At 34.5% G+C, this 27,343-nt stretch overlaps 1 protein-coding gene across 1 annotated transcript in view; it reads right to left on the reverse strand.

Moving 5' to 3' along the window:
• Positions 1 to 27,343, reverse strand: part of LOC108695679 (adhesion G-protein coupled receptor V1) — a 208,008-nt gene that overhangs the window by 131,133 nt on the left and 49,532 nt on the right. The window contains exons 24-47 of the mRNA XM_041568538.1: positions 27,175 to 27,304; positions 25,955 to 26,035; positions 23,931 to 24,070; positions 21,238 to 21,847; positions 20,373 to 20,588; positions 19,162 to 19,377; positions 18,547 to 18,791; positions 18,022 to 18,203; positions 16,809 to 17,617; positions 15,709 to 15,918; positions 14,190 to 14,320; positions 13,856 to 13,955; positions 13,304 to 13,483; positions 13,029 to 13,183; positions 11,331 to 11,424; positions 8,716 to 8,794; positions 8,143 to 8,281; positions 6,351 to 6,492; positions 4,563 to 4,825; positions 3,654 to 3,829; positions 2,857 to 2,981; positions 2,028 to 2,209; positions 1,413 to 1,550; positions 313 to 420 (exon numbers count right to left, since the gene is read on the reverse strand). Of these exons, the coding sequence (XP_041424472.1) occupies positions 313 to 420; positions 1,413 to 1,550; positions 2,028 to 2,209; positions 2,857 to 2,981; positions 3,654 to 3,829; positions 4,563 to 4,825; positions 6,351 to 6,492; positions 8,143 to 8,281; positions 8,716 to 8,794; positions 11,331 to 11,424; positions 13,029 to 13,183; positions 13,304 to 13,483; positions 13,856 to 13,955; positions 14,190 to 14,320; positions 15,709 to 15,918; positions 16,809 to 17,617; positions 18,022 to 18,203; positions 18,547 to 18,791; positions 19,162 to 19,377; positions 20,373 to 20,588; positions 21,238 to 21,847; positions 23,931 to 24,070; positions 25,955 to 26,035; positions 27,175 to 27,304 (4,851 nt within the window). The remainder of the gene's footprint in view (positions 1 to 312; positions 421 to 1,412; positions 1,551 to 2,027; positions 2,210 to 2,856; positions 2,982 to 3,653; positions 3,830 to 4,562; positions 4,826 to 6,350; positions 6,493 to 8,142; positions 8,282 to 8,715; positions 8,795 to 11,330; positions 11,425 to 13,028; positions 13,184 to 13,303; positions 13,484 to 13,855; positions 13,956 to 14,189; positions 14,321 to 15,708; positions 15,919 to 16,808; positions 17,618 to 18,021; positions 18,204 to 18,546; positions 18,792 to 19,161; positions 19,378 to 20,372; positions 20,589 to 21,237; positions 21,848 to 23,930; positions 24,071 to 25,954; positions 26,036 to 27,174; positions 27,305 to 27,343) is intronic.

A 27,343-nucleotide genomic window follows, 5' to 3' on the forward strand; every position in this document is an offset into this window, starting at 1 on the left:
CTAATGAAAATGATATCTTTTAGTTGATTAAATGTATACTCATTAAAACTTAGTCCTGTTGGTATTTGTATGGCATAAACTTTGATTACTGAACGAAAAGGTGCAAGTACCTGGGTATAAAGTCGGACTGATTGGAGATGGAAGACAGTTCAAAGATCAAAGAGCCCAAACCAACCCAATAAATAGTGACTGTCTATGGCAATTTAGAGTAGCCCCTCTGGCATTTGCCAGAACCCACAGATTGCCAATCCGGGCCTGAGAGGGAACATGTATAAATTGAGTTAAACAACTTTAATTTTATTTGTTACTAACCTGCAAAACATCAGTGCTGCCCATTCCACTCGAAATTACCAAATAATCTTGTTTTTCAGATGAAAAATGTTTAACACCACTTGTTTCTGCTACCATTATAGTCTGTTTCTGAAATTCCAAAACATTGTGCTATTAGTTCAAAAACCAAGGCAATCAACATGGCTCACAAACTATATGCACACTAGGTAATGTAACATTGTGCAGCAAACTAACCTTTTATTTACTTACAATTAAATGTATAAAATATAAAAGTTTAAATATATTTTAAAACAGATGATTTTGCAGCATGCTATTGCTGTTGTTGTTTTCAGGAGTAAACAGGTCCGGTGACTAATGGGACATCTAGAAGGTATAGGGGAACTTAAGGGATACTTACTGATAAGCAGCTTCAAAAAGTTTTTTTGTAAAATGTCTTAATCATCTTTACAATAAGTTTTTTTTGTGAGGCCAAGTAATTTCTTTTATACCTATAGTCATTAAAGTTGAAGAAGAGGCTGACAAATGAGGGCCCAAGTTCTGCCACCTATATGCAGCCATGGAGTAATGAGATAAACCCCTAGGCTACATAATGTAATAATAATGTACATAATAATGTACATAATGTAATGAGCCTTTAGGCTTCATCCACAGGTCCCCTTCTAGGATACTTCTGCATCTAGATGCATGCAGATCCATGCACACAAGCACCCAAGCTCTCTATGCTGGGTCAGGTTCAGAGTTCCCCAGTGAAGTCACTGGAACCGCACGCGTCCTGGTGCACGCATGCACGCACAATGTCTGCCTTCTTCTCCCAGCTGGTGTATCTGACCTGACCCAGCAGCACAAATATATATTAAAATAAGACAAAATTTAAATAATAATTAAATAATCATTAGGACATGCCCACTCTTCGTTTGGAACATGGACAGAAACCACAGCTATAGGGAGATGTATAGGGAGCTCCAATAAATGTGTAATTTTTAAAGATAGTATTCATTGTAAAAAAATACTCCCTATATTGTTCAATATTTCCTACAAGATTAGGAAGTTTTTTAAGTTATGTTATATTTCTCCTTTAAGGGTTATTTTACTTGATAATGTTACAGAAAAAGCATACTTACAAGTGATAGTCCTTGCTTGGGTGAGAAAATGAAGATACTGGTATTTGTAGGCCGGCCATTGCCATGAGTAATTGCTAGGAACTGGGAACCGTTAATTTTAAATCCAACACAACCAAAAGGGTTTTCCATAGAAAAATCCTGGATCGAAAAAAATAGATGACAAGAATAATATTAAAGGGAGAACAAATATAGTCACAGGGTCCCTGTTTGTTGACAGATCGTTCCTGGGAATGTCATTGGTCTAATAGTTTCTTCCCCAAAGTTACTGGTTGAATAATTTCTCTCAAACCGCTCCATATTTCTCCCCTAACCCCTAGATTTACATGCATTGTTATACATTGCAGAATATAAATAACCAGAAGTAACCCTAACTATTAGTGCTATATTCTAAGCAACTAGGTGTGTTCTATTAATTAATGTTTTATGTTCTAACATGTGTGTTTGTTAGGCTTAGATATCCCGTTTACATGCTACACTGGAAATCTGAGGATTACAAAAATTGAAAACTCAAAACCTAAAATACCCTAAAATAAACTATAAAAAGAAAAAAATACAGAAAAAAGGAAATTATAAAAGAGAGATAAAATAATGTGATGCAATTAATTGTAACTTTACCTGAATGGGTACAAACACTCCCCTCCATTCATAAACTGTGGAAAATTGTGTAGTTGAAGGACTCGTTCTTGATGTTCTCAAGAAAACGGCATATTGTATGTCAGCATGATCAAAAAAACACCAGCTAGAGCCCTTAACATTGCGAAAGCTTTGCAAAACTGATAAAACACTGTAAGGTCCCCCTGAAACAAAGAGTAAATCCCAGCACATGAATATAAATCACACCATATTGTTGTCTCACCTCTCTTCCTAGGGTGTCCTAATTCTTGGCCATATTTCCTGCTGCCTGCTGTTTATTGTCTATGTAAAAACATCCCCTTGGGTTTGGCCTGTGTAAGGTAGTCTATTGTGTAGTCTAAGAGTTGTAATATAGCTTGACAAAATAGATGGTCAAATGTGTGAAGTACATTATTCTGACTGCAATTATCTCCTGCATCTTCTTCCATCGCTACATAAATATTTTGCTGCCATGCCTAGGTCACTTATAAATCTACATTATTCACTCCAAAGAGGAACCTCAAGCTACCCAATTGTCTATGTCTGAGGCAAGCTGAGATTAGTAATATTTTAACACTGTAGAGCAACTACATTTGTGGCATTTACAGTAGACAGTCTTTAACAAACCATCATCATTACAAGACTATTTATAAACCTCAGTGGTATCTATCTATCATCTATCTCTATATCTATACATATACATTTCCTAGAATTCCAATTACTATGTGCCTATTTTTAATTAACAGTTAATTGAATAGGTAAATAAATTATTGCCCTGCTTGAGTACAACTAAAGCTATTGTTAATAATATTGTAATTAAACTGTGTCTTACTGATGCCCATAGCAGTTCCTGACAATGTCTCCCACTCAACACTCACTGACATATTCAATCCATTGTTGCGGGAAATTTTTAAGTAAATGGTCATGTTGCCTTCTTCAACTGTCATTGAATTGGTCCTAAAAATTGATATTACAAAGGCACAATCAACATGTTAGTGAATTAAACCATCATTCATAAAAAAAAAGTATTTTACTATAATAGTGCTGTCACTGAAACTGTTCATTTAACTACTATATATCTAATACAATATAATATATAATGTATATAATGCATTTTCAAAGAAGTATCCTATTTTCATACAACTCATTATTTAGTTTTGTTATTAAGTACAGTATAAATATTGACTGTATGCACACAACAGTAGAACTTAATCTAAACATTAAAACATAAGGAATAGGATTTAAAAATATTGTCAAAAAAGTCATAATTGTGTTATGAGGAATGGGAGGAGGTATATCCAGAAGGACATCCCCAGAAAATGGCCTGAAGCATAGACAGCAGATGCAGAGTCAGTGAGAACTGTACATAGTTACAGATGGTTCTATCTCCAAATAACATTCAAATTGACAAAACAGCCAAATTACAATCATCAAAATTTGTTGTAACTTGGAACAAACTGGACCGTGTATCTTTACACAGAATATTTAATTTATTGGCCACAAAACAAATACAGAATTCTTTTGAATATGATTCTGATAAAGTGAAAAGGTGTTTATCATTCACATGTACTAGACAATATTTATACATTTTCTGTCCATTGTACATCTGTAAGGATGATGTTTACATACCTATTGTTTTCTGGAAATATGCTAAAAAGTCCTTGTGGTGCTTGATTTTGCAGCACAGTTATGAATGTTTGAACTCTTGTGCCCAGTTTTGATCCACCAGTTGGATTTAGCAGCGTGACTATAAAATATTCATCCATTTCTGGTTCTTCATCTAGTATTGCAGAGATTTCTAAAGTCTGGAGAGAGGTCAAAATTCAAATATATAATTGGCGAGGTTTAACAATTGGACTAGTTGATCAGGTCACTAAAGAGGTCTTCTTCAAATAAAACTCTGGGAAAGCCCCCAGAGGTCTTCTTAAACATATCAGATATTTTCATTGAGTCACTTGCAAATGCTGCTGTACCACTGTGTTACAAAAGTTTCCACAATTTCCTTAATATGCAAACAAAACCCAGAACAACATAGGGTAATGAACCATTTTGCAAACTAATCCTTAAAGGGGAACTATCGTGAAAATAAAAATGTAAAATCAAGTGACTCTGCAACCTGTCTTTTTTCATTCTTTCTTCGTGTTGGAGTCAGAGTCAGATTCTGATTAACAGTTTGGTGTGATACATCTTTTATGTATACTTTTTTTCTCCAACTCTTTAACCCAATAGCTTAAATTTGAATGTGCAAATGTTACTAGTCAGTTAGGGGGGGATGTAATAAAAGTCTATAGTGGAAAAAATATTCCAACAAGTTTTACTTTGAGTGACTTTAATATAGCTTTTGCAAACCCACTGTTTAGAGACCACCAATAGTTGAAGAAAGTTTGCCACCATCAAGCATTCTTTAAAGTGTGCAGTCTAATTAAGAATATTACATTGAGAAATGCAATATTTTTTTTCTTCTCTTTGCGACTTTTATTTAATTTCCCTTTTGGTGTTTTAAATGTACTAAACGGTGGTTGTTGATTATAATTTTACCTTAAACCTCTCTCCATCTTCTAAAGTAACATATCCTTGCGTTGGGCTCAGATCACCTTCTGCATCAGACCCATTTTCTCCATTGACAACATATTGAACAGTTACTCTCCCAAATATTCCTTGAGGTGGATCTCTGACAATATACAGCAATGCAACACTCTCAAACATATTGCTTGCAGTTGGCTCTTTCAGGTAGAAGTGCTCACTGTTGTTAAATGATAAAATCCCATGACCGTCATCATTGGCAAGTATAGTAATTGTAGCTGTTAAAAAATAAATAAAGTATTAGGATTGGACCTATTAGAAAAGGGCTAATGAAAGCTGTTGCACCATTGCAGTTTACCAATATATAGATGAGAATCAAGTTTATGGCATACAGTGCTCATCATGAAGCCTAAGCACTGAATCACATGGAATCACATGGAAGCAGGACAGGAGGCTTTCTGACTTTAAGGGACAGATTTATTAAGGTTTCAGTTGTGTTTTCTATTAAAATTTGAGTTTTCGAGTTGTATTTTTTGGTTGAAACTCAAATTTCCGGGTTAAATTCTAATTTTCTAGATTTATTATTTCCCGACCCTGGAAATAGCTAGAAGCCGAAAATATACTACCTAAAACCTGACGAGGTCATGGAGTCAATGGCAGAGGTCCCTTGAACCATTTGAATATGTTAACAGCGTGCTTGATGTTCAAGTTTTTTTCGGATGGTTTTGCCCAAAAACTCATATGATTCAAGTTTTTTTTGCCGACTCAAATCAGGTTTTTGCCATTCAAGGTTTTTCTTATATAAAATATCATTCGAGTTTCGAATTCACTCGAGGTAGAAAAACCTCTAACACCCGATCTTTGTTTAATAACCCCCTATGTGGCTTGCTCCCAGTTGACCGAATCAAGAGCGGGGGGGGGGGGGTACAGCTTTCCTGTATTAACTCAATATAATCGTCTTTCATTTCAGTGGGTAATTTGGCATTAAATTACAAATACAAAAGAAATTAAACAGCTATGGAAAACAAGAATTTTTTTCTAGATTAATATAAAGTCCTCCATAAAACTCTGTTTTCCTAAGGGGTTATAAAAAGATCACATACAGTTTCTAATGCACCCATCTTGATGTTTTTTGGATTACAGGCATGAAATAGTAGTTAAGAAAATGATGGCACAGCTTCCTTCTTAAATATATATATAGAACGTATGTAACAGTTCTAGGTATTTTAATACTTCCCATGTATATTTTTTGGACTGTAAAACAAAATAAATAAATGAACAAACATGTGGACACAAGGTTCATTGAATATTATTTCTTACATACAATCATAAAATATACTCATAAATAATGTACCACCTAGAAAATGTATTTTTTCTTATGAAAATTTCTTTATTTTGAGTGTACAGGCATGGGATTATCTGGAAACCCATTATCCAGAAAGCTCCGAAATACAGAAAAGGCAGCCTCCCATAGACTCCATTTTATCTAAATTTTTTAAAATCATTTATTTTTTCTCTGTAATAATAAAACAGTTCTTTGTACTTGATTCAAACGAAGATATAATTAATGCTTTTAAGAGGCAAAACCAGCCTATTGGGTTTATTTAATTTTTACATGATTTTTAGTAGACTAAAAGGTATGAAGATCCAAATTACGGAAAGATACCTTATCTAGAAAACCACAGGTCCCCAGCATTCTAGATAACTGGTCTCATGTATAACATTCTAGCGGAACCAATGATAACTTCCTAAAATTTTACAATACTTTTCATTACAAACACAGCCAAATATAGTATATTTTACCTGTTGTATTGGTTCCCAGCTCTAGCCCACGAGAGGGGTTTGCAAGTACGAGTTGAAAGCTCTCATCCCCTTCAGGGATGTTATCATCATAAATCATTATATCAATAAATTTATATCTTTCACCATCATCAAAAGACAAGACCTAAAAATATAAACATAACATTTTTTGTTAAGAAAACAAAAAAATCTGATCAGAATCAGCCATCACAACAACATCATCTGGCAGTGCATTCCAAAACCTCAAAATACAAACAAATGCAAATTGCTAAAGATGTAAATCAATAGAAATTAGGAAGTATAAACCGTTAAAGTAAAATATAAGATGCATTTATATTTTGTTTTCTGAAGTAATCAGAAAGCAAACCTTCATAGTTAACACAGCATTTGCATCCTAAACCCAAATATCAAATACAGACAAGGGAAACACAAGTCAGAAATGATTCTTTACAAGGAAGAAGAACTCAGCATTAAATCTCATAATCAGAAGAATTCATGAATACCATTCTAGTGAAGAGTACATAGAGGGAAGTAAACTACTGCATTTTATATTGACAATGGATTAAATCTATTAAATATATTATGATGAAAGCAAGTTAGGTTTTATAAAAAAAAAAGAGAAAATTATTGTTACTATGATGTATTTAATCTGTCCAGACAACATAAACTCATTTGTGATAGGCCTGCAACATCATAAATATCATATTAAAAATCTTGTTCCCTGAGACATTAAGGGGCCCATTCACCAAGCTCGAAGGATTCGAAGTAAAACAATTTTGAAGTGTTTTTTTGGCTACTTCGACCATCGAATGGGCTACTTCGACCTTCGAATACGACTTCGAATCGAAGGATTCAAACTAAAAACCGTTCGACTATTCGACCATTCAATAGTCAAAGTACTGTCTCTTTAAGAAAAAACTTCGACCCCCTAGTTCGCCACCTAAAAGATACCGAACCCAAAGTTAGCCTTGGCTAAGTTTTTTTGGTCGAAAGATAATCCTTCGATCGTTGGATTAAAATCCTTCGAAACGTTCGATTCTAAGGATTTAATCGTTCAATCAAACGATTATTCCTTCGATCGTTCGATCAAAGTATTTGCGCAAAATCCTTCGACTTCGATATTCGAAGTCGAAGGATTTTCATTCCCAGTCGAATATCGAGGGTTAATTAACCCTCGATATTCGACCCTTGATGAATTTGCCCCTAAATATTCCAATCGGCATCGATTGAATGATGATAGAGAACTTTAAGTGTTCCCCATATGTAATGAAAGGCACACATTTGCCCATGTGCAATAACCAATAGCAACAAATAAGGTTGTAAACAGCTGACTAGTAAATGTCACCCACTGATATGTTTAACAGGTTTTATTACATAACCTCAATATTATCTTTTGTTAAAGGGACTCATGGGAAAACATGTTTTTTCTTTTTTTTAAATGGATCAGTAGTGCTGTGCCAGCAAACTTCTGCACTGAAATCCCTTTTTCAAAAGCACAAACAGATTTTTTTAATTTAATTTTGAAATCTGACATGGGGCTAGACATATTGTTAGTTTCCCAGGTGCCCTCAGTCATGTGACTCTGATAAAGTTCAGTCACTCTTTACTGCTGCACTGCACCCAGCAGCCCATCAGCAAAACAGTGGTAATATAACAAGATAACAGCTCCTTAGTACATACAGTATGAGAATAAACTACATGCTTGTTACAAGAGGTCATAACTGTAGAAACTGTAAGTATCTTCCTACTGAAGCAAAATAAACTGTGAAAAAGTATCTGCTCATGCAAAGCTTACCATGGAGGTGACATTATAATCAATTCCTAGTTGTGCTTCTAGGTTTTGTGCATATAAAAACAGTGAAACATTCCCATAGATCCCTTTATTGCGGTACGCTGTCAGTGTTAATATTCCCTGTGTTTCATTGATTTCATAGCTAAAAAAAAAACAAGTAAAAAAAAGACATCAGTATGAGATCCATTACATACCTCAATTCTTGTTATACTTTGGCTTGGCTTATTTTTAACATGGCATGCTTTACTTTTTGTATTGTTAATTAGGCATTTGAATGCAGATGACAAAAAACAAATGGCAAAGAGTAAACTCTACAAAGATATCTAAATATTTTTAGGCTATTGTAATTGTTTATTATGTAATTGTATATGACAAAAAGCTCTGTGGACTATTATGACTATTCTGACTGTTATGACTCTATACCACTTTTGTTATTTTTTTTTTATTTTTAAGGGTTGCCCTGTAACATTTTTACTGGCTAACACAATACAGCAACTTTATCGATTAATAACCTCTTTTCCATTCAGGCTGGAATTCTGTTGCCCTTATATTGATTATACCTGTGTAAAAGCATACCTGGTGCTCTGCCATTCAATAACGCCCTGGGCTCCATCATTTGCATCAATAATAATATGAGCAGTTAAGCCTTTGAGATCTAAAAAAGATTACGGGCACCATTAAAATACTTTCACAGATAAAAGTTAGAATTGTCTTCCTTTCCTTACATCATACTATTATGTGAGTGTCCTACTATATGTGTACTATACTATGCTACTAACATGAAGCATGAAGCATGGGACATTGCAGTTTGCATTTTGAGACTTGAGTTTCTGGGTCCACTCACTGTACCACTAAGGGGCCAATTCACCAAGCTCGAGTGAAGGATTTGAAGTAAAAAACTTCGAATTTTGAAGTGTTTTTTGGGCTACTTCGACCATCAAATGGGCTACTTCGACCTTCGACTACGACTTCGAATGGAAGGATTCGAACTAAAAATCGTTTGACTATTCGACCATTCGATAGTCGAAGTACTGTCTCTTTAAGAAAAAACTTCGACCCCCTAGTTCGCCATCTAAAACCTACCGAACTCAATGTTAGCCTATGGGGAAGGTCCCCATAGGCTTTCCTAAATTTTTTTGGTCGAAGGATAATCCTTCGATCGTTGGATTAAAATCCTTCGAATCGTTCGATTAGAAGGATTTAATCGTTCGATCGAAGGATTATTCCTTTGATCGTTCGATCGAACTATTTGCGCTAAAATGCCAGCATTCCCTTTGGTCCCAGTTGTAAAACACAATGAGAAGCAAACTCATTAGTTTAAACTACATTTCCCCAAAGATTTACTAAGTATAAATCAATATTTTCAGTGGTACGTGTTATGAAACACAAAAATCACAAAAAAGATAGATTTCAAATTAATTTTGAAATCACCATTAATTATTTGCATAAATAAAGTCTTAGTGAACTCTCTCAAGACTGTAGTGTATGACAGTTATTGTTTTTATCTATTTCCTATCAAAAATAGAGAGAATGATGTAAAAAATCATTTGGATAAATGGTAAATTCTGTTTTTAAAAATTACCTTTCATCCTGTAATACAAGAATTCTATGTAGCCAAAAGGAAGCATGCAGAATATAAAGAGACAGAGAAACACAAAGCAGCAGCAACATGAAATGGTTATTAAGGGAAACAGAGATTCTTTAAATACATTGGAAATCATATGATTTTGTCTACAATACATTAATTGAAGAAATGCCGTTGTTAGAAAACTGTTCCCTTTTTCATTTCATTGGTTTCAGCACTCTTAATAATTCTAAAACTAAAAAAAAAAAAAATTAAACAACCTACTACATGTATGGGATCTATTATTTAGAATGCTTGGGACCTGGAGTTTTCCAGATAGAGGATCTTTGTATAATTTGGATCTCTATACACTATGTGGCACATTTAATAACAATCCAATTTTGTTTTCCTATTTTTTTATAAAAGCTCTAAAAACTCGAGATTTAAACACCACGAAAACTACTAATACAAAACTTTGCCAGGTAAAAGTTGCCAAGGTCCTTTTAAAGGAACAGTAACGTCAAAAAATAAAAGTGTTTTAAAGTAATGAAAATATAATGCAGTGTTGCCCTGCACTGGTAAAACTGCTGTGTTTGCTTAAGAAACACTACTATTGTTTATATAAATAAGCTGCTGTATAGCAATGGAGGCAGTCATTCAAAGGAGAAAAGGCTCAGGTTACACAGCAGATAGCAAATAAGCTCTGTCTGTCTAATGGTGTTACCGTTTATCCATTAGTTAACCTGTGCCATATAGCCGTTTTTCAATTTCCGCCATTGCTCCACAGCAGCTTGTTTATATGGACTATAGTAGTGTTTCCGAAGCAAACACATCAGTTTTACCAGTGCAGGGCAAAAGTACATGATATTGTCATTACTTTAAAACACTTACATTATTTGGTGTTACTGTTCCTTTAAAGTCAATGGGAGCTGCACTTATCCTGTTTTAAATCATTTCGGACTTTTAGAGGTTTTCAGATTTTTTTTCCCCGCTAGGAATTGTCTAAAAAGCTCACATTTTTAGAGGTTTTAGAGGTATTCGTATTTTTTAATGCATCATTCAGCGATATTTTCTGTTCATACTTTTTTTTTTTGGATCTTTTAATAAATGTTATGATATTCGTGAGTGAGAAAGTGAGCTTAGTTGTGGTTTCAAAAACCTCTAAAACCACTAAAATCCTTTGAAAAATAGGCCAAGTCTGCTAAAAATTATTTCAACATAAAATTTACTCTACATGAGATGGCCTTTCTGTATTTTTGAGATTTCTAGAAATCTTACTTCTGGATAAGAGATCCCATGACATTATAGTATAATATTGTACTAAAGTACTTATCATAATGTGCCTAATATGAAAGAGAAAGATTTAGCAAAAACGTTAATTTCATAAGAACATTTCATTTTACAGTACAAGATCTGTAGTCATTTTCATATATTTCCTATACCAAATTATTATTTTATAGTAAAAGGGAAACAGTGACTATGAAGAAGGTTCCTAGAAAAGAAGGAACCATGCCAGGAAGAAAAAAAAGTAAGAAACAAATGTAGCAGATAGAAACAGAAGAAAAGACATCAACAGAGGAGGGGAAAAGTGAGAAAAATAGTATAAAGATACATGGAAATATGGTACCTAGGCGTGGAGGAGAGGATGTCATTATTTTCACAATGAGTTCCACTGAGATTAGTGATACATAAAAGTTTTCTTGTAGTTCAGGTATATCATCCTGTGGACAAGAGGCACACACACACTCTAGTCAGATTGTGAAAGGTGGGAGTATGGGAGAAAAACATAATTATAACATACAAGCTTAATGCACAGGTCAGAATCGAGCTCATGGAAATGCAAAGAGAAGATTCATGTCTGTGAGCATGGCTAGTATCATAACCCTGTTATGGTATCACAGCAAGTTAACAGAATAGGACAACATATATTTTATATAAAGTAAGACAATCCTTGAGGGTGCATTTATGAAACTGCTGATCTGTAAAAATGTCGAGTTCCATCAAACAATACATATAATTTTATAACATGCAAGAATAGCCTGTAAAGTATAACATTATAAAGAGTGCTCAGTCACGTCGCCAGATATAATCACAAAAAATTGTGTCAAGACTCACTGAAAATTGTGTATTATTAAAAAAAATTATGTACTCCCTGTTAAATGTAAATTTAGAGGACATTAGAAGTCACCTTTGAGTATTTATGACTTGTAATAAGCACTCATTCTTCAGCCACATGCTTTTATATGGTCATGGAACTCCCCTGTTGTGTCCAATATCTTATAATTTACAATGGCAGGTACAGGCATGGGATCTGTTATCCTGTTAATTCTTTTTCTCTGTAATAATAAAGCAGTGGCTTGTACTTGATCCCAACTAAGATATAGGGGGTTATTTATTAAAGTACGAATCCAAAAAACTAAAAAAATTCGAGTTTTTATCCGATCCAAAAAAATTGTGCTTTTTTAATAAATAAGGTCCAATCGTGGATTCTACTTTAGTTGGACTCTTTTTATTTTAAATACTCAGAATTTTGATAAATAAGGCCCATAATGAATCCTTATTGGATATAAAACATTACTATTGGGTTTAATTAATGTTTACATTTTTTTTCAGTAGACTTAGGAGCACACTACTACTACTACTCAAATTAATCTAATTTTTTTATGAAAATAAATCCAACCTAATGCCCTTCCAAGATTTTAACTCATTTATAAATATTTTTTCTCGAAATTGGAGTTGCAAACTGGCACAACAAAACCAAGCATCAATCTGTATCGAACGATTGATATTCTGAAACTCACTTTTTTAGAGTTTCCACTGCAAAAACTCTTTTTCAGATTATCATTCAAAACCCCTGATGTGTAAGATTATCCAGAGCAGATCACAATGTCAAGAAACAACTTCAAGGACATCTGCCATTGACATCTACATGAACTTGACAGGTTTGAGATGGTGCATTTAAAGATTTTTTTAGCAGCTTTGTAGTATGATAAATTTCTAAAAATTCAAGGTTTTTTTCTCCATGAAAAAATCTGGTTTCCACCCTAAAAACCTTGACCAGAAAAAATTGAGGTTTAACACATGGGGACCTTCCTTATTCAGAAAGCTCCAGTTGCCAAACACCTGGATAACAAGGTGCCATACCTGTACATTATTTTCTAAATAAAATACGCAAATGCATTAGTAGGAAAAATCTATTTCAAAACATTGTTTGCGAAAATGGGAGGCTCATTTGTAAATATGGTCATATTGTAGACGACATACTATTTCTTCATGGAGCCTATTTAAAGTAACAGCTAGGGTTCTTTTAACAAAGAGAATGCACCTCTAATATGGATATATTTATAGCAGCAGTTGTTGCTCCATCCTTCATTATCAGTGATCCAAAAGCAGCTATATAATCCCGGCCTGGCTCAGCAGGATGGCTGTTGGACTGGTTCAGTATATCAGGAGTTGTTGCATAAGTAATATTAATATCTCCTGTGAAAAAAATAGCATAAAGTAATTGTAGAACCAATGCAATTACAAAACAGTTGCAAATGTGTGTGTACTAGTGACTGACAAAATAAGACATGATATCAGTCACCACAAAAAACAAACCTAATGATCCGTATTCTCTGTTGATAAAGAGTTGAATAGTTTTGTTTCCTTCTTGAGTTAACACAGTTCTCGAAGAAGGGGCAAAATTTATAACTCCATATGGTTCATCACTGGCTTCCACGGTCAAAACAGCTTCATAACCTTGTTTATCAAGTATAGCTACTCCACTGCCGTTAATACCTTGCAAAAAGTAAACAAAATCTTGAATTAAGGTGGCAATTTTTTAATTTTTTTGATGATTTTCCGAGAAAATGTCTCAATCACAATTTTATTTGTCCAAATAGCCAAATTTACAGCAAAACTCTTATCTTGAACTTTAATTACTCTTCCCCTTAGTGGTCACAAATAAGAATTAATTCTTCTTAATTCAAGATTAACAAATTATGATTAGTAGTGGGTAATTTCACAGCAAATCCCAATAAGATTCAGCTGAATTTTTACTTATTTTTAAAGCAATGACAATACTTAATGCAAAGCTACAAAGAATGACCCAGTCCATCTGCCTATGGCAATACATTGCTTAATAAAATATGGGTTGAAATCAAAATGTACCTTGAGTTGTAACATTGTAGAGAATAAGTTGATATAGTTCCCTTTCTTCAGGAATTTGATCATCCAGCAGATGAACAAGAAAACTTGCATTCAAAGTTCCCTGTTGATGAGGTAGATAAAATGGTTATAAGTCACTGCATAATGCCATCCTTATTAATGTACAATATGAAGAGAAAAAATTGCATTATGATGTCTATACCTTTCAGACACTGAGGAGCAGATTTATCAAAATTAAAAACAATGCTAAAAGCTGAAATTGGTCAAATATGAAACAATTGTTGCACATGTTACTTTTGACGTCTGTATAGAGTGCAATTTGGAACAGTTTGCATACCTCTGGGAAGGACAAAAGGCCTGAACTGTTCTCAAAGTTTAGTTCTAAATGGGCTCCAACAATTTTCCAGCTAACAGTTACATTGCCACTTCCCGGGAAGGATCGTAAAACATGGAACTCCAATTGTTCTCCTAAAAGATAGAAGAATAACTTTCACAGAATATTTATATTTACAACATAGTGCCACTCACTGCTTCTCAAATCTTTTCATCAGGGCCACAGAGCATGTTCTCAGCCTAACCACATAATAAAGAGGCAGATCAGTTACATAAGAAGCAATCCACTAAATGGCTTAGCATTGCTTCAATTATATCCATGCATGGTTGGTATGTGTTATGGAGATTTTAAAATGCATAATTAATAACAAACAAAAGCATATATGGTCAGTTAGAAGGTCCATTTCCTATGTAATACTGTGTACTGCCTTTAGGGTCACTGAATTTTATATTTTAAAATATCCATTACATTATATTTGACTTGTACCTTTAAGCCCATTCAGGAAGTCTTTTTCATGACCAGGGCACATCTTTACGTTAACTTTTAGTACGTTATTAAATATCCTATTCCAAGCAATTTTGCAATTGTTCTTCATTGTTTAGTTTTTAAATTTTTTGCCTTCTTCTTCTACAACTTTGAGAATTCAAATAGGGTCACTGACCCCCTCGAATCCTAAATACGATTGCTCTGTGAGCTTACAATTGTATTATTATTGTTGCTTTTTATTCACTATGCTTCTATTCAGTCTCTCTCCTATTCATATTCCAGTCTCTCATTCAAACCACTGCCTTGTCGCTAAGGTAAACAAGACCCTAGCAACCAGATAGCTGGCAAATTTCAAACGTTAAGCTCTGGAAAGAAAGCTAAATAACTGAAAAACCACAACAAATAAAAAAATAAAATCAATTGCAAATTGTCTCAGAATATTGTCTATGTCATACTAAACGTTAATTTAAAGGTGAACAACACCTTTAATACTCTGACCCAGGGAATTATTTACTTTAAATAAAGTAATGTACCAAATTTGCTTATCACACCTATAGATGCTTTTACTAGTTATTAAAGGATATTAAACATTCTATGAAAGTAGTTGTACAGCATATTGAGAATGTAATTACAGCACATGCAATGTTCGGATTACCAATTACTTTACTATTTTATCCAGTAAGATGTTTTAACTCTTTGGTCCCCAGACTTGTAATGATGTCAATTGAAGCATTAAACTGGAAGCCTTTGTTGTATTTAAAAGAGCAACAACTAGTAACTAGCAATATGTAGTATGTCTGAATATTGGCTACCCAGAATGTTACTGGGATCTCCTGGTTACCAACTGGTGGAAGTTGGTCTTCCTTTAAGACACAAGTTTTAATTGAATGAACATTTCTTGCAGTGTTTTTTTAATATCTACTTCTAGATAAAAACGTCAAGACAGACATAAAAATGTTTGCAATTTTGCTGGATTTAATATCATCTATAAACCCCCTGGCAAGGACTTACCCATTCAGTGGTTATAAAGACTTACCTTCATGACCAATTACAGATCTTGAGTTCGAGTGAAAACGAATCACACCAGCAACATTGTCGTTAGCCAAAATGACTATTTTAACAGTATCTGAGCTAGGAAGTATCCGACTCCCACCATCTGTTTGTGTGAGTTGAATTATTATGGTTTCACTCTCTTCTGGGACTAAATCATCCATTATAGTTAGTGTCACTAATTTTCTTGTTTCCCCTGTAAAGAAGAATACAGCAATATACTATAGGATTTAGAAAGTCAGTTTATAAAGCTTGATGCTAACTGCAGGTTTTCCATGACTGGGACCAACGCTGATTAATGCTCCACCTTACTACATACTCTTCCTTTGAGCTGGAACAATATACATGACACTAGAAAATATGATGATCAGCATACTGCCAAGTAAAAAGTTGAAGAACAACATTTTGTGAAATATAAGAGGACATAGAGGAACTTCTGTAAAAAGAAGAACTTTGGATCCCATAGTATTAATGGTTATGTATTAGAGATGTACTGAATTTGGTGCCAAACCAAATTTGTACATTAACATTTGGGGGAAAAAAGGGATCAATTGTGAACAAAAAATGACACTTTCATCTGCCAGAGTGTACCAGTCTATTTGTCTCATTCTCCACTAGTCACTCTTCCGGTAGCAGGTGCTTCCTTGCTTTTTTGTTTCTATGTTACCCTTTAATAATAATGGTTGCCATTATGGGATTTGAAAACATCCCAAACTGAATCATGACGCATCCCTACTATGGATAAGACTTAACTGACAAGATGCCATTCACTCGCAAACAAGTAAAATTAATTTTCAGCTGTGAAGATCTTTGAATAAAGAAGGGGGTCAGGTCCCTTTAGCTGAAAGAGCTCTGGAAAAATAGTAGCATTCCTTCTTTAAACGTGTATATATATATATATATTAGCTCAACAGTATGATCATTGTGCATGTATTAAGCAAAATTGTACACAATAGATCCAGCAGCTGTTTAAGGCAGCAAATATCTTCAGCAAACAGAATCATGTAAGAAAAAGACAGTAAGCCTCTTTAAAAATTCACCATTAACTCAGCCAGAACAGAGGGGAAAATCTTTATATTACTGTACCTTCAGCAAATATTAATACATTGTCGTCAACAATAAAATCCTCATTCTTAGTAGCCGTTCCTCCAACGATGGCCCACTCCACAGCAACTTGTCCCAGGCTGCCTTCTCTACGCTCTATCACCAGCTGCAAAGTTGATTGGGGCTGCTCTTCCACTTCCAGATAGTGACCTTGCTCGAGTGCATTGGGATTGAGACTGTAAATCACAAATACCCCAAAAGCATCTCCATTCATCCTTATAACAACAACTGATGAATTTGGCTGACCTATAGCTGGCTGATTCTTTAGGCTGCTTGAAATGTTTAGCAGTTTGACTTCAAGGAGAGAGACAATGAATCTCTCATCGAGTTCTGGGAAAGTGTCAGTAAGTATAGAAACGGTAAGATTTGCAAACTCTTGTCCTTCCAACATTGTCAACCACTGTCCTGTAACACTTTCATAATCACTTCCAGCCGTGGCCTGTGTACTAAACAGAACAGAAACACTAGTGGTGTTCTTCTTGTATGTCAAGAATCTTGTATCATTAAGCAGACCTGACAGTGTTGTTAACCAAAAACACTGAGGAATGCCAGACGCATTGCTAAAAGAAAATGCTGCGCATACTTGGTTCTTTAGACAGTTAATGGCGCATGACTGCAGAGGGTCTCCTGATACTGAAACATTGAAAGTCCGTCTTGATGGTAAAGAAGGAATCCCTACAAACGGGTGCTCGTAGTAGGATAACATGTCTTGAGCTTGGCCGACAGCAACAGCAATCACATCGATCTCTGAGGTGCTGTATAGGATCTGCAAACGGCCAAATCTTCCTGCACTAAAACAAAATGTTGAATAACACAGAAGAAATCATTTAAAAAATGTGCTTGCTTTTTTAAAAAAAATATGTTGCTATAATCTTTCCATGTTTAAATGAACCTGCCATAGTAATGCAGTGCTCATCCTTGGGTAACAGAGTTTATGCAGCTAAAGAAGACATTGTAAATAAAGGAACATAAATGTCCAGTAGGATTAACAACCCTGGGCCACTACTGAGTGCACATCTCTGCATCTCCAACTTTGGGTTCAAATATAGAGCCTGATAGTGGATGGTAAATTGCAGGTTTTATATGTGAGTTATTGACAATTATAAGATTATGCAAACAGTCATTGCTCATATGAGGCCATAAAACATTTTGCTTTAGAGCAGTTTTTTTGTGTTCTGTGACTTTATGAACAAACCTTCTCCTGACAGTGATATTTGCCAGTGAACTTCGTTCCAGTGGTTCCTGTACTCTGTACTCCTGCCGATAAAAGCTTATTGTTCCATAAGGGTTGTCATTAGCAGGTATGGTGAGTTTAGCCACTCCATCCAGTCCAATAGAACCTCCATTGGAGGCTCCAGTCAGCTGAACAAAAACGATCTAAAACCAAAAGTGAATTTTTACATTTTTTTGCTTATATAAAAACATCTAAAACAATGAAAAAGCTGAATCACAGAGCACTATATCAAACATTCTAAACTTGCTGAACAGAAAAATATTACATGTGCTTTCAACATGAAATATAAAAAAGTATAAGTAATGTTTATATCCTTTTTTAGACATGAATGGTTGAACTCAATGTGAAAGTGTCTTATTTTAACATATGTTACTATGTATGAAGTGCAACTCTAGAATTGGCTGACTGGCCGTTTTGATTTCTGTTGATCTGAACAGCTAGACATCAAGTCAATAAAAAAGACAAATATATGGACTGGATTCTTACCTCATTGTCCTCAGGGATGTCATCAGCCACAATCTCTAAAGATAGGATTTTAAGAGTCTCTCCAGCCATAAATGTCACATTACCCGATGCAACTTTCAAGTCACTGGTAGCCAACTGTCCATTAATAAAAGCAGCCCACTGTACAAGAACGTTTCCAAGTGTCCCAGCATTCCGAATTATGGGCAGTTTTATGTTTACTGTATTAATGTCAGGTTCCTCTATGGTGACAGAGGTGATCTGAAACACTAATTATACATTTATATGTCTGAACCATGAATTGAAAGGTATGATAATATTAGCAAACAAAACTATACAATCCAGAATTAGGGGACAAAAAAAATATACAATGTAGGATCAACCACTAAATGACAAAATAAAGTTTACTACATCAATACTTCTTGCAGTTCACATAGTATGACTTAAAATTGCACTATTTGTTTAGTAATACATAATGTGCTTTCCATACATTCGAAAACTGTTCCAGGATCAAACTGTATCCCCTTTTGTAAAACTCATAACCTTTTACTACTTCACACCAAAGAACAGACTATTATATGAAACATCTCTACCTGCATTTATGTATAAATAAACTGTGTGCACACAGAAGATTCTTACCAAAAGATCCATATGGGTCATCAGAGGCTTCTATGACAATAACTGTTTCAGTAATCTCTCCTACTAAGGCTCCTCCTGTTGTCTCATTTATGAGAACGACTTTGAATGACTCTTCCACTTCCGGATTAATGTCATTAATGATGTAAATTGGCACTGCTTTGCTTGTTTCACCTTCAAGTAATACAACATCGGATGAAGCTACAGTGTAATCTTCACCTAATAGGTAATTTAAAAAAAGCAATACATTTGATTAGTGTGTATGTATACATATATTTATTCACATACCTCTTTTATATCTGTAGAGCAATACATATTTAAAATACGTATTAAAGAACATTCATAGTATGGAGAAAAATAATACAATGAATAAAAAATAAAAAGATACAGTTAAAAAGATAAAGGGCCATATGGAAGGGGGCTCTTGCCCCATACAGCTTTCAGTCACATGTGAGTAATTTACAGCCACAAAAAGTAAGATAATAATTGCTGCCATTATCATGGTTGGGCATTGACACGAGTGCAAAAACTGAACTAAATACTGTTAGTGGTCCGGGAAGTGGGAATTTCTATTCATGGACACCAGAGGCAAGGAGCAGCAAGACAAAACATTTTAAGATGGTAAAGAGATGTGGATGGTGTGAAATGGCATTGGCTCTGAGGGAAATGGGGGAAGTGCAGAGGTGTACTGAGAAGAAGGATTGTGTAAGTTATCATTTGTTAAATGGGGAACCATATGTTTTAACAGTGTGTTCTCTCTTAGGTAAGACAGGAATTCTAGTATTAAAGTTCAAGCCAGACTTAAGAGAAAATATGGGTGTCTGGGAAGATGCACAAGGACAAAATAACATGAATTGAGAGTTTTGTTGCAAGAAATCTCAATATGCCAGAAGTGCCTATGCAAATGCTCTACTCTTTATGTTATGTTGGTGCTTTATAAATATGTAAAAATAATAATAATATAGTTGGACAGACCAGATGGGATGGTAAGATAGAGTTTGGTGAAAGAGAAGAAAAGAGTATTGGGGTGATCAGAGGATAACAGAAAGAACTATAAAAATAGAAGGGCAACAGGAAAGTAGGGAGTTTGTTGAAAATATAGGGATTTGGGGAAAAAGGTGTGAGTGATAGGGAGAGGGATTTTAGAAATGTGGAAGCAGGAGAGAAAAAAAAATATGGGGAGGAAGATGTAAAAAACCTTATTATATGCTCACCCGCAGTTGCTGTTATTGGCACAGCTTTAAATTTCACAGAAACATCGGCAAACATTCCTCCTATCCTGGTGACATTAACGATTGGCCCAACGTAACTTTCAGCAACACGTACATATGTGGCTGACAGCTGAAGTACTCCAAAGGCATCGTCACTGGCATTAATCACTATCTGTGCTGTGGCATTGCTTTTAGATCCAAGACGCGGAGAATCCAGAACTGTACGAAAAGTCATTCATGTAAAAAATGTGAATAGCAATATCAGAAAAACCTATGGGGTATATTTATCAAAAAGTGAAGTTAGAGATAACCACAGGCGCTAGAGTGAAATACTGCCTCTCTCCATTCATTTCTACAGGATTTTTAAAGGCGTATTTAACAAAGGACGAAAGTAAAAGTTCACCCTTAGATAAATACGCCTTTAAAAATCTCATAGAAATGAATGGAGAGAGGCAGTATTTCACTCTAGCGGACTGTGGTGATCTCTAACTTCACTTTTTGATAAATACTTTATACCCCTATGAGTTGCCTTTAAAGGAATTGTTCAGTGTAAAAATAAAAACTGCAAAATAAAAAATGCTTCTGATATAGTTAGTTAGGCAAAGCAGGAAATAGTGTTCTGGCTATTATGTGAGACATCCAGTCACTCCAGCCTTTATACATTACATTTTTAGCTAACTAACTATATTAGAAATATTTTTTTATTTTGCACAGCCTATCTATTTACCCAGTTTGTTTTGTCACACTGAACTGTTCCTTTAATGATGTAAAAAAAGAAATGGATGTAAATTCTACACTCACTTTTGTGTGTGTATAATGTAAACCTATTCCATAATTCTCCAGAACTGGAAAGTTTAAACCTACTTACCTGGCTGACTTTGCTCTTTAACAATTAATGTGACATTGAATAATTCTACAAACAGCCATTCTGCTCTCTCTGGATCATTATCATCAAGAATTGGTAGGAGTATGTTGGCTTCACTGACATTGGCTTTAAAAGTCAGCTGTCCAGAAACAGGCAAGTAGTCTTTACCCTGTGTTGCTCTTGCTATGGTTGATGGGAGAAAAACAATTTTTTCTGTGTCCAGAATTGTTCTGTAGGTAATCATGACCGTACCCATAAGGCCTTTTAATCTTTGAACAGTCAAGGAAATATTTCTATTTGCTTCTTCAACTTTAATTGGTCTGTTTTTTTCAGGGAATACAAAGAGACCATAAGGGTCATCGTTTGCAAAAATTGTTAATGAAGCACTAGTAAAATTCCCTAAGCGTCCACTTGAAACATTAGTGAGTGAAACAGAAAATATTTTATCCAGTTCCGGAATTTCATCAGGTGACACGTAAACAGTAATGTTTGCCTTCTTCTGTCCTATTTCAAATGTGACATTGCCAGATGTAAAAGCAAAGTCTTTTTCTAGATCCAGGTCTATCTTCCAAAGCAAAACTACCTGAGATAAGGCACCATGGTTGCGCAAGACCTGTAATGACACAGAAATATAATAAAATGTGTTATCATCTCAAAAGACCAATTACAGAAAGAGCCACGGGTGTCTCAGTTACTAAAGGTTGAATTTAATAGTATTAGAGTTTTTTTAAATCATGATTCAAAAAACACAAATGCTATGAAAGTTATTAAAAGATCTGAATATAAAGAATATGAATTGAATTGAGTTTTTTACAATTATTAGCAAAATAAACATCTGAAAACCTCTAAGGGGCAGATTTATCAAGGATTGAAAGTAAAAAAATTCGAAATTCGAAGTATTTTTTTGATACTTCGACCATCGAATAGAATACTACTACTTTGAATTTACTTCGAATTCGATTCGAAGTAAAAATAGTTTGAATATTCAATAATCGAAGTACTGTCTCTTTAAAAAAACTTCGACTTCAATAGTTAGCCAAATTAAACCTGCAGAAGTGCTATGTTAGCCTATGGGGACCTTCTAATGCATTTTTCTAAGTCTTCACACATCGAAGTAAAATCGGTCGATCGTACGCTAAAATCGTTCAATTTTACTTCGATCATTCGATGGCCAAATTCAGTGAAAAATACTTCAACTTCGATATTCGAAGTCGAAGTATTTTAATTCTATGGTCGAATTTCGAAGTATTTTTTACTTCGAAATTCGACCCTTGATAAATCTGCCCCTAAATGTCTGAACGGCTAAAAAAAGAAGGTCCAATAAGTTCAGATCAGTTACCATTGACTTCTGTGGGACCTTATCTGCTTTTACTTGAAGAACTTTTCTATTAGAGTTTTTTGTGGTTTTTACACTTAATAAATCTTGAATTTTTATACTTTTAGAGAAATTTTAAAAACACGAATTTTTAGAGAAAAATATGATTTGTGAAAAAAAAGTTAATATTAGTAAATAGGTCTCTAAGAAGACAAAATAAAATGGACATCTTATGGTAAACATTTGTGATCAATCCAAACTAAATAGGAGATAAATGTATGAAGATTCAGCCATGCCATGATATACAGTATATAGTGGAGAAAAGTTTGAAGCAACTGGACTTTTTGCATATTTTTAAAAATGTTTCACCACTCATGCAAGAGGCTGCTTCAGTTCAACTGAGTACTTGGGAATTTCCAAGCCTTTTAAACCCATAAAAAAAATACAGTCACCAACAGCCAGAGTGGCTTCATCGAACTTTGAAATGCCAGGGAATTCCCTATCACTCAGTAGAACTGAAGAAGCCACTCATATGAGTGGTGAAAAGTTTTCAAGAATACTCAGAAAGTCAAGTTGTTTTAACTTTTCTCCACTAAATACGGTATAACCCAACTTTATAGCATTTTTAGCATTGTGCTGTAGAGTGGGGCTCCCCTGAAATTATATGAAACTTGGAAAAAATGGTATATGGTATCTTTTAACCTTTTAAGTTTTTGGTTTATAGGATAGAATAGAAAGAAGGATGGAAAAATACATATTTTTTCACCATATAACAGAAAGGCAATAATAGTTTGCTTTGTGTGTCAGAAGTAACTTATGAAGGTTTGTGATTTTCAACATAAATCATTGGCCTTACATACAATATTGATATATAATATAGCTGAATTATTTACTAGGTTCTTTGAGAATTACTTTTAAACACATGGGGGCTTCTTTACTAACATTCGGATTTCCTTTTTTTCACAAATTGTATTTTTTTCTCTTACAATACAAATTTCTCTAAAACTCTCTAAATTTTCGATTTAAGTTTAAAAACCATGAATAACTCTAATACAAAACTTCTCCAAGTAAAAACAGTCATCCTGTTGAACTTTTTCATTAGCCATTCAGACGTTCTTCACTAGTAATAATACTAATGTAATAAAGATTTTTGAGGTTTTACAGATATTCATATTTTTTCTGCACTTTTTTCCATTCATACTTTTTATATTCTGATCTTTCATGGCATACGTGATTTTAGAGTAACAGAGTTTAATTGTGGTTTCAAAAAGCTCAAATACCACTAAAGTTTGACCTTTAAAAAATGGCTTTCCCCATGTCCCCAAACCATTACAAATTATGGGATTGGCATTTTACTTTCCTACAAAGTAATGCTACTTGCCTGAAGAGTAACAGGGCTGTATCCATGTTCAGGTTCAGTGGCATTCACATAAAGAAAGTCCTGACTAAACTCAAAGACACCATGGGCATCATCGGAGTCTTCAATGGTCACGATAATATGGGATGCTATACCCAGGCTGGCTGTAGAATAAAGTCCATAAAAGACTAGTCAGTATTTTATAGATGACAAATAGGATGGACACGCTCTTCAATTCAAAGTATTTGCAGGTGATTTTTTTTCATGTGAGAGGCAAGAGGCAATTTTGCTAAATTTTTACACTTAATAAAAGGTGGGAAAACACTTCATGTGCTATCAAAATCTTTGGGAGTAGTTTTTCATTGAACATTTGGTTGAAAATATGTGAAGCCAATCACCATACTTGCACATGGCAACTTCTGATTTATGAGGTCACTGTATTAGGGTTTCACAGATTTGCAAAGTTACATATTTTCATAATTATTGAGAGTTAAAAAAACACAATTGGCAAAGTTCAACCCTTAAACGGAATTTTTCAGTGTAAAAATAAAAGCTGGGTAAATAGTATGTGCAAAATAAAAAAAAAATCTAATATACCTGTAGTTAGCCAAAAATATATAGGGGCAAATTCACTAAGCGCCGAAGCGCCGAACGCTAGCGTTAATTCGCTAGCGTTTGGCATTTTCGTTACTGCGCAAATTCACTAACGAACGCTGGCGTAGTTTCGCTAGTGTTACTTCGCACCCTTACGCCAGGCGAATTTTCGCTAGCGAAGTAACTACGCAAATTCACTAACTTGCGCAGTGTACTGAACGCTACCTTTTACGCTAGAGTAGATAGGGATTGGTTCAAAATTTTTTCTAAGTCCCAAAAAAACTCTGACGTGTTTTCTACATTATGGGTGATAGGCTGAAAAAGATAGAAAAATTTTTTGGGGGTCCCCTCCTTCCCCCCTACATTTCCTGACTCATGGCAACTTATCTAGACAGTGGGCACATGTGTAGGGCAAAATAAAATTTATATTTGATGATTTGAAGGTTTTCTAGACATTTGTAGTGCTGATACGTATTCCTCCATTGAAATTTGACCACATGGAACATAACTGTTCAGTGAGTTTGCAATTGATCCTTAGCATGCAGGTCAGAGTCAAAAGCAAATGGTTATGACCCAAATATGGCCTCCCCTCCAGTCACTAATTGGTTGCTGCCTGGTAATCAATCAGTGAAAACCAAGAGAGCTGAAAAGCAGGAAATAGTGTTCTGGCTATTATGTTAGACATCCAGTCACTCCAGCCTTTATACATTTCATTTTTGACTAACTATATTGGAAACTTTTTTTATTTTGCACAGCCTATATTTTTATTTTTACACTGAACAAGGAGCAAGACATGGAGTGGCAGGGGCCCTGTCTTTACTGCCTACCTTAATGTAGTGCTCCTTGTCGCTTTTGCACTTGCACCCCCTGGGGTTAGTTAATGACCCTATAGTGGATTTTTTTATTGTTGCAATATCTTATACCTTACTAACAGGAATTAAAAGACCTGGGTAAAATCCCATTTTCAGTGATCGCACCACATTAGTAATTCCTTGGTACAATCATGGAACATTAAGGGGTAGATTTATTTTGTGGTGTAAAAATAGTAGGCTAAACTCCTCGAGTACTCGAGGTGAATACCATGAGGATGCCATCAATGATGTCCTGGCAGCAATGCCTGCTGACTAAAGGACACACAAAAGGCCAATGACATTCTTGTGAATGATGCCCATTCTGCCAGCCAGTGGTTTGAACTGCAAATAAATCACAATTCAAACTACACATATGCTGTATCACTTTACAAGGAAAGTCACCCAGTCAAAAGAAAAACCTACATCACTCTCATCAGTCAAAAAAGTGCTAATTTCTGTGTTATTTGCAATTTACAATTCACAAAAAAGGAAATATGTCCAAGTGCTAATAATTTAAGTAATGTATCATTAAAGGCACTCTTGCAATTTCTGACACATATCCCAACTTCAGTTAAAAGAGGCAGGACAGAATGAGGTGCTTACCCCTCTGATGGACAGCTGGGAGGAAGAATTCCATGTCCCCATCACCACTACCACTGCCATCAATCCTAAAGAGTTCAGCGACTTCAGGAAAAGACACATGGATAGATACATATACACATATATGAAATTAAGAAAAGATAGAACATTTAGCAGTGGTCAGAGAAGAACTAGAATGTTTTACTGGAACATGAATAGGAAGGTAGGTATAAAAGTATAGAACAGTACAAACACTAAAACTATGAGACCACTTCCCAAGGAGAGTGTTGTTGTAGAATTTACTATGATTTATGACTGGAATAGTAAACTTGCAAACTATGGTATGCAAAAAATCATATATTGTTGTGTATACAAAGAGTTGTATGTCATCCATGGGAAATGATGAACTAAATGAGGAACTTGCCATGTAGAAAATACAAGTTGCACAAGATATGTTCTTTTGTTTAAGCCACAGGGTAGAATCAATCTACGGGTCAAAAAGTTATAAAAGTTTAAAGTTTAAAGAAAAAAGGATTACGATCCAAAGAATACCTCCGGTCTCCAAATGTAATAATGTTTTACTGGAATGCCATGTCTCAATATTTTAATTCACCTTATTTAATACTCATTGATTCATCATCATCATCATCATCAACATTTATTTAGGGGGTTATTTATTAAAGTCTGAATGGTAAAAACCACAAAAAATTGAGTTTTTTTACTATAAAATCTGAATTTTTAGTGGACAAATAAATCTCAAATTTTCGAGATTTACGTATTATGCCCCTAGGATGCAAAAAGTCAGAACCCAAAAATACTCCATCTTCAACCTGTTGAGGTCCTGTAGAAGTCAAAAGTAGAGGTCCTATTTGCAATTTGAAGATATTATTGTCTGTGCTGGGTTTCGTACGATAATCTGAACATTTCCAGTTTTTCCATTGATTTCATGAAAAATTCTGACTTTTCAGGTGCAGTTTTCATGGACAAACCAAAAAAAGTTGTGGTTTTTTTGTCGATACAATTTTTTTTATGATATATAAAAGTAAATTGGGGATTTTAGTTTGGTCAGACTTTTTATATTTAAAACATCGGAAAAATTTGGATTTTGATAAATAACCCTCTAAGTGTTATTATTAATCCTACTATTTTAACACTAACGATTGGAGCTTTTTAATCATACTGTTTGGCAACAATTGTTGCTCTTTTGATGGATTACTTATATAGTAGTACTTATATGTACTTACCTCCCCCATCTGCATTCAGCAGTTCAACTCTAAAGGATTTGGCTAACTCTGGAATGGAATTATCAGTAATGTTAACAGTGATATATTTATATCGTTCTCCAGGCTGAAAGTCCAATAGGTCATATGTTTCCTAATTGAAAACAAAAATCAGCATGTTAAAATGAAGTAA

This window comes from Xenopus laevis, chromosome 1L, assembly GCF_017654675.1.
Source record: "Xenopus laevis strain J_2021 chromosome 1L, Xenopus_laevis_v10.1, whole genome shotgun sequence".
Taxonomy (NCBI): domain Eukaryota; kingdom Metazoa; phylum Chordata; class Amphibia; order Anura; family Pipidae; genus Xenopus; species Xenopus laevis.